The sequence below is a fragment of the Stegodyphus dumicola genome, chromosome 3 (assembly GCF_044657685.1).
Source record: "Stegodyphus dumicola isolate Sdum_Otavi_A_Nest chromosome 3, ASM4465768v1".
Classification (NCBI taxonomy): domain Eukaryota; kingdom Metazoa; phylum Arthropoda; class Arachnida; order Araneae; family Eresidae; genus Stegodyphus; species Stegodyphus dumicola.
This window is the reverse complement of record NC_140770.1, coordinates 173,063,217-173,077,173: the sequence shown is the minus strand read 5'-3', so window position 1 is coordinate 173,077,173 and position 13,957 is coordinate 173,063,217. Positions and strand designations below refer to the sequence as shown.

At 32.6% G+C, this 13,957-nt stretch overlaps 1 protein-coding gene across 5 annotated transcripts in view; it reads right to left on the bottom strand.

Moving 5' to 3' along the window:
• Positions 1-13,957, bottom strand: part of Lrr47 (Leucine-rich repeat 47) — a 129,775-nt gene that overhangs the window by 67,296 nt on the left and 48,522 nt on the right. For all 5 annotated transcript variants that reach the window (XM_085813623.1, XM_085813624.1, XM_035356118.2 and 2 more), the window contains 3 exons: positions 10,490-10,588; positions 6,838-7,254; positions 1,265-1,408 (listed from right to left, as the gene is read on the bottom strand). In XM_085813623.1, the coding sequence (XP_085669749.1) occupies positions 1,265-1,408; positions 6,838-7,254; positions 10,490-10,588 (660 nt within the window). The remainder of the gene's footprint in view (positions 1-1,264; positions 1,409-6,837; positions 7,255-10,489; positions 10,589-13,957) is intronic.

The following is a 13,957-nucleotide window of genomic DNA, read 5'->3' as shown; positions in this document are numbered from 1 at the left end:
AAGTGTGTACTGACAAGAGGCTCAAAAGGCAGTACTTTTGTGTTAACGCAAATCACCTTGGCACAATCTGGCAATTTTTTACAGAAAAAAAGGTGCAAGATGCAAGATGGTGGTTTTCCCAAATTGTTTGGGGGGAAAGATTCCCAAAGTATCAATATTTATCATAAGTTAGAGCGCATTATAGCAATTTAAAATATAAATTATTAAATAATGATTAAGTGATACATTAAAAAAAATAAAACTCTTCACCAAATCTTCCTGTTAATTTTTCTGTACTGTTCCTCTTCTTAAGTACAGTGATCTGCTTCCAATTAAAAAAAAAAAAAAAAAAAAAAAAAGAACACGGAACTTCAGAAACTCAGCACAGCACATACCTTGGCAATACCAGCTATCTATCAAACACATCTCCTCACTGATCCCTTTAGAGATTTTGTGCAAAATTCTGTATTTCTACAGCATATGCATATAAAAAGGGAGACGTTGCTTGATTGAATGACTGGTATAAGCATCATTGCCTAAAGAATGTTTATGTGCATTGCTGCCAAAATTTGGTGAATTCTGAAAATTTGGCCATCATATTTTTGGATGGAGGGAGTAGGATGTAACATCTTTCATTAATTACAACGGTGGTGCAAATATTTTTAAAATTACCAAAAGGGTATTAAATATATATATAAATTAAATATATTATAAACTATTAGGGCATTCATATATGACCAAGATGGATTGAATGGCAACAAAATAATAATCAGGAATACATATAGCTCAGATCAGCATAAATGCTTTCAAAGGTTTGCATTTGCTTTGCGATCTCTTACCAATCAAAAACCTGTGGAACACAAGTGGATGCCATTTGAATATTTCTCTACCCCTACGAAATGAAGATGATCAACACAAAATGATTTATGATAATCCAGGACATTATCTGGATACTCAATGAATTGGTGCCATTCATTCAGAAATGATTCAGATTCAGAAATGTATTGTCCAAAATAGAAGTGTAAATTTTTATGGATTACTTCACATTTTAGGCTATTGCAGTTATCACAGACATTCGTATCATATCTGCCAAATTATCTTGCTTGAGACACTATAAGATAAACATTTACCCTGCTTTTACATATTTTATTTGAAAACATAAATGAAAACTATTATAATTAGAAGTAAATGTAATTAAGCATAATGCAAGCAATAAAATAAGTAAAAGCCTAAAACAAGTAATAAAAAACTAAATGCATTAAAAAAATCAAATATGATAATCTACCTTTATGTCATTATGAGAAGCACTAAACATTCTTAAAGATTCTAAGCAGTGAATGTTACGGGGTAGTTTGGAAAGTCTGTTGCATTTGAGAGACAACACAGTTATTTTCTTCATCAGGCAAAAGTAGGGTGAAAGTTCTTCTATCTAAATTCACATAAAAAATGAAGAAAATGCAGCTAATATGCAAATACAATTTAATATCATAGTGATATTATAAAAAATTAATATCTTCATCTGAAAATTTCTTCAAAAAATATAATTTGCAGTAAAAAGGAACCTACAACATTTTCATATTTAGAATGTACTGCATCATATTTAATTTTAAAGATAAAACCATGAATAAATGATAGCTATAAAACTACCATTCTGTTTTTAAAAAGTACAAAAATATGAAATTTAAAAGTGTAATTTCATATAACTTTACTCTCATTTAAATAATTAACTTAATGTATGCAGAAAACTTATCACAATTTTGGATAGATTGAGAATATAGTTCCTTCAGTACATAATTGGAATATATAATGCCAAATTCCATTTTAAAAAAAAAACTGTACAAATAAAAATATTAATTTCTAAATAATACAGATCTTTTTCAAGGATGAAGATAGCCCACTATTCCAAAAAATGATCAATTAAATATTTTTTTAATAGAGACCACCAAAATAAGGTAAATATTCAATAATAACACTCCAAATTTAAATGACTTTTTATGCATGAGAACAAGTTTATATACATATACAAAAGCATAAAGTTCCTTATCAATGAAAACGAGAAACCAGCCAAAATTTACAGCAGACTGCATGCCCAGTTAGGGAATGCTACCCTTCGATGGCTAAAGTTTGGTGCAATTAATTCAAGCAAGGCCGTTATCATGTTGCGAATCAAGGTCATCCCCATCGTCCTCCCACTAGCGTAACTGAAAATATTGCACATGTTCGTGAGCTTATTGGACGGGATCAATGCTTCACTTCAAATTTCAGAAGAATTTGGTTGTCAGCTATGGAAGTGTCCAATCAGTCATGAGAAGCAGATGGGCTTCTGAAAAATCTCAGCTCGTCGAGTTACAGAACGATGATTAAAAAGCACGAGTTCACATTTCTCACTTGCTTCAAACTCATTTTGAAGAAGAGGAGAAAGCTTTTTTGTATAAAATTTTTACCTGTGATGAGATGTGGGTGCATCATTACAGCCTCCCCCCCCCCAATCAAAGCCTGCCAGCATGGAGTGAAAAAGGAAAAGTGAAGGAAACCCCATGAAAGCCAAAACGTGATTGCCTGCGGAGAAAGTGTTGCCCATGGTCTTTTGGAACTGGAGGAGATCCTATTGGTACATTTCTTACATGAACGTCAAACCGTCAAAGCAACTTACTACCGTGGTCTTTTGGATCAAGTTAGGCTTCAATGTCGACACAAAAGATGAGCCTGTCCCATCTATCATGTATTGATCCTTCCAAACAATGCCAGGTTTCGAACAAAAAGTGTAACGCAAGAGAAACTGATGGAAATGCATTAAAAAATGCTTGATCGTCCACCTTACAGTCCAGGTGTATTATGAGATTTTCACAGGTTGGACCCCTCACAGAAGCACTAGGAGGCAAGCAATTTGAGACAACGATCAAGTGAAAACATTTTTGTGAAACTGGTCAGATACCGTCCAACTTCATTCTACTAGAACGGAATGAAAAAATTACCAAAACACTGGTATAAATGTATCATAAAAGGAGGAAATTATTTAGAAAAATGATTTATAGAAATGTAGATGTTTCTTATTAAATAACGTTTCTTTAAACAAAAGGCTCATTTATATTTGATTCACCTTCATATTATACTGAAATTATGCCCAACAGCTTAGGATAAATCCTAAAAATTCAGCAAAAAACTACATTTACCATATTAAATTTATTCGAAGAATTTAAAATTTTCCAATGTACTAAAATTAGAATTCTAACAGTTTTACAATTGTCTACAAACGTTCAAATGAAAGAAAAAAGTACATTCCTCTGAGCTTAAAATAAAAGCTACACATGAATAACCACTGAACAAAAAAACATGCTGAAAAGTCAAAACTTTGTTCCAAATATTATAAACTCTCATTCATTCAAGTTTTTGGCGGTTTTGAACAAAAGCTGAAGTCCTGAGAATCTCAATTGAGAAGTGATGCTACTATTTGTTAATTTGAGCCGTTTGCCTTATAACTGTGGCTAATTAACACAAAATATGAAAGATTTGATTTTTTTCTTTGGTGATTAGTTATTCTAAGGCAGCTACAAAACCTTTTAGATAGTGAAGGTGGTCATCCCGAAAAAAGCAGCAGCATAACAATATGCATTACACCCTAATCATTTGCATCCTGCTATAGCAACTATCAGCAATGTTTGCAAGCTTAGAGAAACAAGTTCCATTGCAAGTTATATGTCAGTGCCAAATATGATTTTTGGCTACCTAGAGGGGTTTTTTTTGGGGGGGCAACGAAAGCAGAGGCCCTAAGCTATAGCTTGTGTAGCTTATATGTAAATCCTCCATTATTTGAACCTTTTAGTAAAGGACCAGATGTACAACTTCTAATCTTGCAGTGTTTAAGATCTATAAACTCAAATTGATGAACAATAAGTTAGGTAACACCTGGACAGCTGTAAAATATTCAATAAAAAGTTCTAGCTTGACTGCAGATATATACTCTTGTCAATGGTAGACACAAAACATAGAGCATGCTTAACTATTAGTAAACATTGCATAATTCTAAAACTTTTTTTTTTTTTTTAAAAATGTCCTACTGCTATATAAATTTTTGACTATCATATCTTGACTTATGTTAGTTTTATCAGCAAATAGCATTTAGTAGTCATTAAGTTTATTTCAGAGAAGGAAATATAAAAAATCAGCCAGCATGGAGCCCTTGCCAGAATTCAAACTCCAGACCTCCTGATTGCTAACAGGACGTTTCCAATTGCACCACAAGGCATGCAGTAAGGAGGAAGAAAATCCCTTCATTCTTTCTCACTTAAAGGATAACAGTTTGACCCAATCACCAGATACAGGCGGTGACGAATTATCATCCACCACATTTTAGTTTGAAGCCCACCTGTAGCATCGGTTAGAATTTTTGGAGCTTAAAACTTAAGCATATCACCTATGCCCTTGCCAGGATTCGAACTCCAGACCTATCGATGCTAGAAAGAATGCTTCCAATTGCAACACACAGACATGTGGCAAGAGTGAAAACTCCTTACAAATTTACATGTATCTTATAATGTCACACAAGGTAGTGATGTATTTATACCCATGACTCATGAGTGATCTGCACTTCTGGACTTTCATTCAAATTACTGGTGCATGGAAATGCATCATTTCATGCTAAATTTGTGATGCGCTAGATGTTTGCTAGACTTTTTTTGCTGTCTCTCATAATCAGGGTATTACAGTAATCAATCAACTATATTTAAGCCTTTCATTGCTACTGATTTTCTAAAGCACTCAAAAAGTTCATTTCAAGTATGCTGTAAGTCACATTTGACATTTAAATGATACCATCCATACCTGCCAACCTCTAAAGATAAAAATTCAGAAGATTTCTTCCCCAAAGTCAGAAGATTTCTCCAAAATTCAGAAGAACACGAAGAATTAATATCATGCTTTGATATTAAAAAAATAACAATTTATACAAATAGAAAAAAGAAAATTGTACTTACATTAGTAAATCTCAATTAAAGTAGTAACTAAAAAATTTATTAGGAAACATAAAACAAGAACTTAATGTTACACAAAAAAATTATTGCAATGAATTTAAGAGTGCATTTTTTGGCTTTAGCCAAAAATTCTTTGGAAAATTTCCTGTCATAACAATTAGTTTCCTCATAACATTTAGCAATTAAAATGTTTTCTAGAGTTTTTGGTGAAATTGAAGAACGAAACATAGTTTTGTTTTTCTTCACAACACTGAACTCTCTTACACTCTGCATTACTGTGTGGAATTACGAGACTAGCACATAAAACTCTTGCTGGTCTATCATATTTTGGTGCTCCATCAGCTCTTTTTATTCTTTTTAAGGTACCAACGAGGACATCAAGTCTATCTTCTCCAGAACTGGCAAAGTCTTCAAACTGTGCAGCAGAAAATTGGTTCTGCAGTTCATCTAAAGCATCATTATGGCATTCATTTTCTTTAATTGTTAACAAAAATGGAAATTTATCAATAAAAAAACGAATCTTTTCAAAAGATGAATTTTCAATTTGTTTCAAATTTGCCACTTCAGCATTTAAAAGAACTTCATTTTGCAAAGGAAACTTCCTTACAATGTAATCACAGGATGAGGAAAAGTACTTTCTAACACACTGAAAAAATTATTTTTTCTCATGATCTTTCAAAGAATTTACAAGTTCCCTGGTTTGATTTCCAATTATAAGATTATTGTCAACCTTTTGATTTGCCAAACTATTATAGGCAACACAAATCAACACACTGTTTTTCACAATGGACGGTTTTACAAATGAAGTATAAAGTTCTTTCAAAAGAACATTTAGAATTTGGATAAGCAGGGGAGATTTTGGCGAAGCTGATTGTAGAAGGGTATTTACACTTTCGAAAATCTTAATGGTACTTAACACAAAACTACAATATGCTTTGTTCAAATCCGATGAAAGAAGATAGAAAATCCTTTCCTCCCGGCTAATAGAAGACTGTTCTTCTTCCCTTCAACTTCTTTAACAAAGTTGACCTTTGAGGAGTCTTCTGAGCATTTTCTTTTTAAAGGGTTTGATTTTGTGTGTTGGCTTTTCCCTTTTAAAGCAGGGCAGGCCGAAAATATTGAGAATACGGTTTTTTTTAACTCATTTTCGTAACAACGACGTATTAAGAAAATTCGTAGCACGTTCAAACAAACAAAAAAAAAAAAAAAAAATCAGAACGCGACAATCCACGCTCGCTGAGTCCGAGCTGAGTAATTCCCTTGCTGCTGAAGCGAACGCGCGAAAAAAATAATATGGTGCCCACAAAGAAAAGAGTGGGAGAAACAAGTTCAGCGCATTGGATTGGCTGGTTAAGTGGCGAGTTGGGAGAAACAGAAGGTTACTGGATTCAAAGTAGTCGGTAGTTGGCGGTAAAACATGATGCAATTGGCAAAAATCGCTGAATTGGCGAAAAATTCTAAAATTTTGACAAAAATCACTAAAAACACTTGAAAAAGGAAAAAAAATCGTAAAAAATGGATTACGATCGTAAAATCGTAAAGACAAACGCATTTTCGTAAAAATTACAAAAAATTCGTAAAAGTTGGCAGGTATGTACCATCTGAAGTTATTACTTTCTTCATACATCAAATCAATGTTTCAAAATAGTGCTGTGTGATTATTTATTATTTTTGCTAGAAAAAACTTTAAATACAAAAAAATTGCATTGGACACAGACACATTTGAACATTTATTAGTCAGAAACAAATGAATAATGATCAATTATCTCAAAGTTAACATGTAATATACAGTAAATAAATAAAACATTAAACATATTTAAGTAAGCTGCAAAATATTTTTTAAAAGAGAAAAATTCTTTAAAATTCAAAAACATTTATTACATTTTACCTTGTTAAATGATAGGTCCAGGACTTGAAGTGTCTGGCCAAGAGTTCCAACAGCCAATTCAGAAGGAAATGACACAATTTCATTATGATGCAACAAGAGTTCTTTCAATTTAAATTCACTAAGAGCAAGTGGGAGTTCTTTTATTTTATTGTGAGTTAAATCTAGAACCTGTAGATTGCGCATATTCAGAATACGTTGTTCTATTTTTCGTAGTGAGCAGTTTTGAACTTGCAGCCAAGTAAGACTATTAGAAAATGGAGTTTTCAGAGGATAATCACTGCGTCTGGTGATTGAAAGTTTCCTTTTTGGTCGATCTACTTTAGTCGGAGCTGGAGACAAGTGAATGCGTCCTGTTCCTTGACCAACAATAGTCAGTCCAACACCATGGAGAAATCCTTTCAGCTGAAGTGGATCAGCCTTAATTGATCAAAATAAAGAAATATGTACTATAAAGTTGTAAGAACATAAAGGAAAATTCCCACTCTCCAAATATTAAAAATTATTTTTAATCTAATACTTTGAGCAAAATTACAAAATAAGTGTTTTTAAAAATTTCAAGTTTAAAGAGATTTTTATTTAAATATGAAGCCAAAAAAAAAAAAAAAAACTACAAAAAACATAATAAAAACTTCAGCTATAAAAATGGAAGAACAGTTAAAAATACTTAGGAAATCAATTAAAAATTCAACGAAGCTACTAAAGATTACGAAATTTTTAGCATATTTTCATTACAACTTACGTTCTGAAATATTTGGTTAAAAATCTTTTTTTTTATTATTATTATTATACACAGATATAAAATGAACAGAGTTTGTTAAAAAATATTACACTAAAGAACTATACAAAATCTAGCAATTAGTGTTACGAATATTGTACATAGATGGAGGATTTTAGTGCAAATATATGTGAAATTGTTTTATTTTTCTGTGTAATGCAAAAAAAAAAAAAAAAAATTCTAGAGAGACAAGTTATGCCAGAAAAGTAAGAATACAGAGGCAACTCCATTTAACATTGAGTAAATGAGTATCTCGGTAATCAGGCGAGATATCATCAAGCTGGTAACTGTTTTGGCGACTAATTTTTGTCACCAAATTTGGCAAGGAAACTTTGGCGAACATTTTGGTCCACACCCTGTATCACCATAATAGGTATTGTAATTAAATAAATATAATATTAACATAGTTCCCCACACTTTGTGTGAAAGTATTCCTGTAAAAATGAATCTCTCTTCAGAATGTTATTCGCATACAGATGATTAAGTACTGCAATAAATTACTGGCACTCAATAATGTCATATATTAATAAATGAAGAAAATATATTAATTACTAATACTTAAAAAGAAATCAAAAAATGTTATCTAATCTTCAAAGCATATTTTTTGCCTGAAATATTTTTTGCATCCAATGGCTAAACATTTTTAATTTTATAACATGCTTTATTAGTAAGTAACTGTTTGATACAGTCAAAAGTCGTTAATCCAGACTCGTCGGGACTTCGGCGATTCAAGATTATTGATTTTTCTGGATTATAGATCATCAGTTTAAATCTGGTAAGATGGCATGCAGAAATTATAAAATTAAAAATATGAAACCATAATTTATGAAATAAAGAACAATTATGATCTAAAGGGTATCAAAATTTAAAAAAAAAGCTTAATATTTATTTGTTTACTTTATTAAACATTTCTTTCAATGTAAGTTGTTTAAGTTGCTTCGTTTTATGTGATAATACTTTCTCTTTAATTCTATAAACAGACATAATTTCTTGTTCAGTTACAAAGTTCCGGTGTTCTAGTCCTATAATTGCTGTGTCGAGAATACCGACTAATTAGTTTTCAATAACCTCTGTGTCACTTTCTTCACTACCGGAAGCGAATTATAATGACGAGGAATTTGATTTAAATCATATCAAAGACAGAGTACATTGAGATGAAATACTACATTTAGTAAGGAATTATAAGCCAAATAAAATAAAAACATCTGCCCTGAAGATACAGACAGTGCTGACAGATCAACTTCCAATTCATTGCGCGTCACGGCGTTTCCCCCCCTCCCCCGCTGCAGAGCAGTGTGAAATTGATAAACAGATTTCGGAATGGTTAGAGAAACAAAGGCTATGCCTTTATCAATTTTTTGCAGCAATTCCACTTTTTGTTTAATCGACTTCGAAATATACTTTCGCTTTGTAAATCGTTTACATATTAGTAAATATATATCGGAAATTCTATTTGACATAATCGAAAGTTCAAGCTTACTTTTATAAAACTGCTCTAACAGTCTGCAAAAAATAATAAGCTGGATCCAATTCGAAGATTAAGGAACAACGCAATCTGCAACATTAACTGAATTAGATAATTTTAGCTTAGCTTATACCGTCTGTTATACATTAAACGCGCATGCGTAAACATATTATGCGCATGCGCACACCCATATTTGCAGCCGTAAAGGTCTTACACGCATGCACAGAAAGTTTGTAGCTTTGAGGTCATTGATATTTAAAATCTTGTTTTAAGAATACTTTCTTATTCTATGATACTTAAAAAACAGGAACAATTTTCATTAACATAATCTCAGAGATCTTCTTTAACAATATTGATGAAAAAAACAAAATGTTATTTAAAAAAAAAGGCAATAAAATGGAATATTTTCAAGAAAAAAGGATAATTTCAGATTATACGCGTCCCTGACAAAAAGTTGCAGAAAAGTATTTATGAGGCTTAGCAATATGTTGACAAAATAATAACGTAACAAACTAAAATGTTGATAATTATTCATATGCCAGTCCACGTATGGACACGGCTGTTTTGGCTGATGCATAATGCCAAAGTTGTACAGTTGCTGGACTTTCTGAGGTATTTTTTAAGTGAAAACATATCTTTATGGACATGGCAAGAACAACTTAAAAAGAAAATTTGACAAAAAAAGAGGGGGCAAGTATTTCATTACTGATGTTTTTTGCTTTTTAAACTATATTGATTGATTGCTTTTGTATGGAATTCTTAATATGCCACCAGGCCCACCAGCGGCCAAGCGGTAAAGTCGCTGAACACTGGTAGTTCGGTCCGAGGTTCGAATCCCGCGAATGGGCTTGCTGCATGGGCGTTTTCGTTGTTTTCCCCATGTGTAACGTGTATACGAGCCAGTTTCCCTTAAAAAGTCCTCCACGAAGGCATCCCTCCCCTTAGGCAGATAGCCCTCGTGTGCTTTGCCATAATTCAATACACCACACACCACCACTTAATATGCCACCACACTGAAAAAAGGCAATTGATTGGAGAAAAATTATTCAGCAACAAGTTCACTACTTTTCGCAGGAGGTGAGAATAACAGAAAGTAACTGATCAAGTTTTTGAAAAAAACAAGCATATTGAATTACACACAACAATTTCTGAAGTTTATTCCACTGTCAGATGCAACTAACTTCAGTCTTTAGAAAAGTACATTTAAATATTCTGCTTGAATGTTTTTGCAAACTACACTACATAATAATGTATGTCACATTTTATTGTTAAATATTTTTTTAAGTCAGCATTTCTTTATATGGCTACCAAACATCAGCAAATTTGCTTAATACACATTTTAGAGAGGAATCGTAAAATCATATATGCATGTTGATAGAAAAAAATTTTTCAGAATGAATAAAATTACATACCTTATTGATTATTATATCATGTGGAGGTTCTTTAAATCTCAAAGTAGCTTTGCCATCATTGACGAATTTGGTAAATAATTTCTCCACATTATTATAAATCTATATTAAAAAAAAACTATGTATACTTGCAATACCCTTTTATGCATATCTAAAATAAATACAATATTTATATAATACTAAGACCATTTATAAGAGAAACACTCTAATGGATGTTAACATAGCAGTAAACATGTTACATGCTTAAAACCTTTTATAGACAGAGCTTGTATAAAAAGTACCAGGAAACATTTTCCTGACATGACTCTATGTCACAGTGCACTTGCACCACGCATGCTCTGTGGTGGAGGAAGTGGAGGTGCACCAAGCATCAGTCATCTGCAAGCATTCGTTCAGGCTAGATTAGGTTTTTAGTGCACACCTGTCAAGTGACTCGGTACAAGTACAAAACGCAGCGAATAACTGAACACCAATACACCATCAAATTTTGTGTTGAACTGGGTAAAGTGGGTTCGCGAATATTCATTAAGTGTTCAAAAATTAAAAATGCCAAAAACGGCAGTTTTCAATTGGCACAATCTCTTCTTCACGGATGAATGAGAAAGTGTACAGGATGAGCTCTGGAGCTAAAACAAATGAAACTGGCACATTATTGTCACTGAAAATTTGTGAACAGAAGTGTATAGACATTTTGCAACATTGTTATTGGTATTTCATGTGTTAGGTTGGCATATTTACTATATTGGAATGAACACTTATATTACGAAAGTTAGATAACTGTATGAACAATGTATTACACTGGATGAGTACAAATATTTGTATATGTCAAGAAGTTGATTTGATGGAACAAAGATTTTTTATAACAAAAGTGTTAAATAACTACATATATGTAAAAAAAGGTAATATATATATATATATATATATATAATTAAATACTTATATACAGGAGCTGAAACAGTAATTTAGCTATTTGGGGAATGGCTGTGATGAGAGCTGTTCCAGGTTACTTCGTTTTTGCAGCGCAGTAGGTAGTGATAGCATGTAGTTTCGATAGAGCAACATTGTTATTTTGAATATTATTCCACCATGCTGCACGAACATGGGTTCTGGTTTTATTAGATGGAACTTCGCCGTCAGGCAGCATTCAGAGTAATAGTGGTCTGGACAGCCCACTTTCCCGCAGTCGCAGATGTCTGTGTTGGATAGACCAAAGCTATGCAGATAGGCTTTGTACGGTCCATGTTCTGTTCGCAAATGTGACATGCTGCCAGTTTTGCTCTGCAGATCCATGCTTATACAGGGTTCATAGCCACATTTTAGTTAAAAAAATAAGCACCTATAAGCACTTTTCAAGCACATTTTAAGAAAAAAAAATAAGTACCTGTCTAATTACATTATACACAACTGCATAACTTCAACTGTGCCAGCCTCTGTCTTAGATCCATCAGTGTATAATGCATGATCATTTTGCGCCAGAGAATCTGCGTTTATATGGATGGTGTCCATTAAGTCAAACTGTGCTGGGTGACAAAGATAACGAGATTTGTATTTTTCATAGTCTGTGTGGATTATGCTCTGTCTCACAGTGATGTATTTTTATTAAGCCATGTAGCTTTTATCACTGCGGCTTCCCTCTCAACTACAAGATCAACAGGGGAAAGACCCGCAATGACTTGTAGAGCAGATGTTGAAGACGCCCGATAGGTCCGACAGATGAGCAGAAGTTGACTTCTTTGTATGGAAAGCAAAGTTTTCCTCATGGTAGAAGTGAGGTTATGTCCCCAGATGGAGGCTCCATACAAAATAATGCATTCTGAAATGGTTTTATATCAAGATTTCAGGAGATTTGCCGGTATGCCTCATTTCATACTGTTAGCGAGATTGCCAATGCGCTGCCTGAGAATTTTAAGATGAGGAGTCCAAGAAAGTTTGTTATCAAAGGAGAGACCTAGGTATGTCATTTCTGAGACTGTTTTTAATGAATGTCCCTGTAGTTTTAGATAGGTTCTTCTCCTAAGGGGATGACGACGTCCTACTACCATGGCTTGCATCTTTTCTGCACTTATTTCAAGTTTATGCTCCTTGGCCCATTGAGCAAAGATATCAAGACAATCCTGCGATCTTTGTTAAAACTAGCAAGTTTAAACATGCAGATTTTCAAACGTTACCATAGGCTTATGTGGTACTATGGGCTTATGTGGTGACAAAGAAGTACCAAAATTTTGGATACATCAACAATTTTTCTAAATACAATGGGGGATAGGGACAAGAAAAAATATCTTATCCTAACCAAATATTTCACGCCAAATTCGAAATATGCATTTTTTCCTCCCCCCTCCCCTTGATATCCAGATTAAGTGTTACAATTCCAATTCAATGTATTTAAAAATTTCAGTTGTTGTTTTCCTCTGGCATTTGATTTCTGGAGCAACGCTTCTTTAGTTTCCAACAATAATCAGCAAATATTATTGCCTTCCATTATCCATAGCAGAAATATATTAACTCAAATGCTCCCTTTTTTCATTACAGTAAGCACCTATAGATTGTCAAGGAATAAATCTAGGCAGGAATTCAAGAAATGTATCTTAAGAGATATATCTTTGTGCAAAATTAAAAATTCACCAATAATTTTATGATAGCTAGCAATTCACAGTTCACACATATCACAATCTCAAGTCCAAGGAATTCACTGCAAGATCTGCAACTTTAGCATATAAAATCAATTTGGCAAAAGCAGCTTCTAAATGTGGAAATAAAACTTATTTTTGTCTTCTGAAAATTCTTCTACTTTGTTAGTTGCAGCCCCTATTACCAAATCTTCATCGTTCTTCATTTTTTCTACTTCACAATAAATCACATCATACATAGAAATAGAAGATTAAAAAAAAAAAGACTAGTCTTACAAACTTTGATAAAATGTCTTTAAATAGATCATAAATCATTGATTTCAAAATATGAATTAATGGAATTCTGCTTTACAGAACTGTGTTAAGAACATCGAATGATGGTAAAATTAACTGTATAAAAAGCTAAAAGTTTTTTAAAATCCAAAGACATAAATATTCATTCTTCATAAGATAAAGTAATCAGAAATTTTTTCCTTTGTTGAGCAATTTTTTTTTTTTTTTTTTTTTTTTAATTCTGAGAGAAATCTGTATCAGCTTTACACTTATATTTTGCAGTATTATTTTGAGAACTGCCAATTGCTCACTGGTGCAGAAATTAATTTATTTTTCTCAAATCTATTTTTATAAGTAGACATTGTAACCACATCTTCATTTTTTTAAATATTTTATAACTTTCAATAGAGCCTGTTATCTTAACTCTAGAAGCATTTACTTCTTCTTTAAAAAATGAAGGAGTTGGTGCCCCATTGGTCAAGGATTCTAGATAACATTTCTTTAAAGATAACCAGCATGTACATACATGTTTAAAAAATTTTCTTATTATGCAGCTGGTGGAATTGTTTCA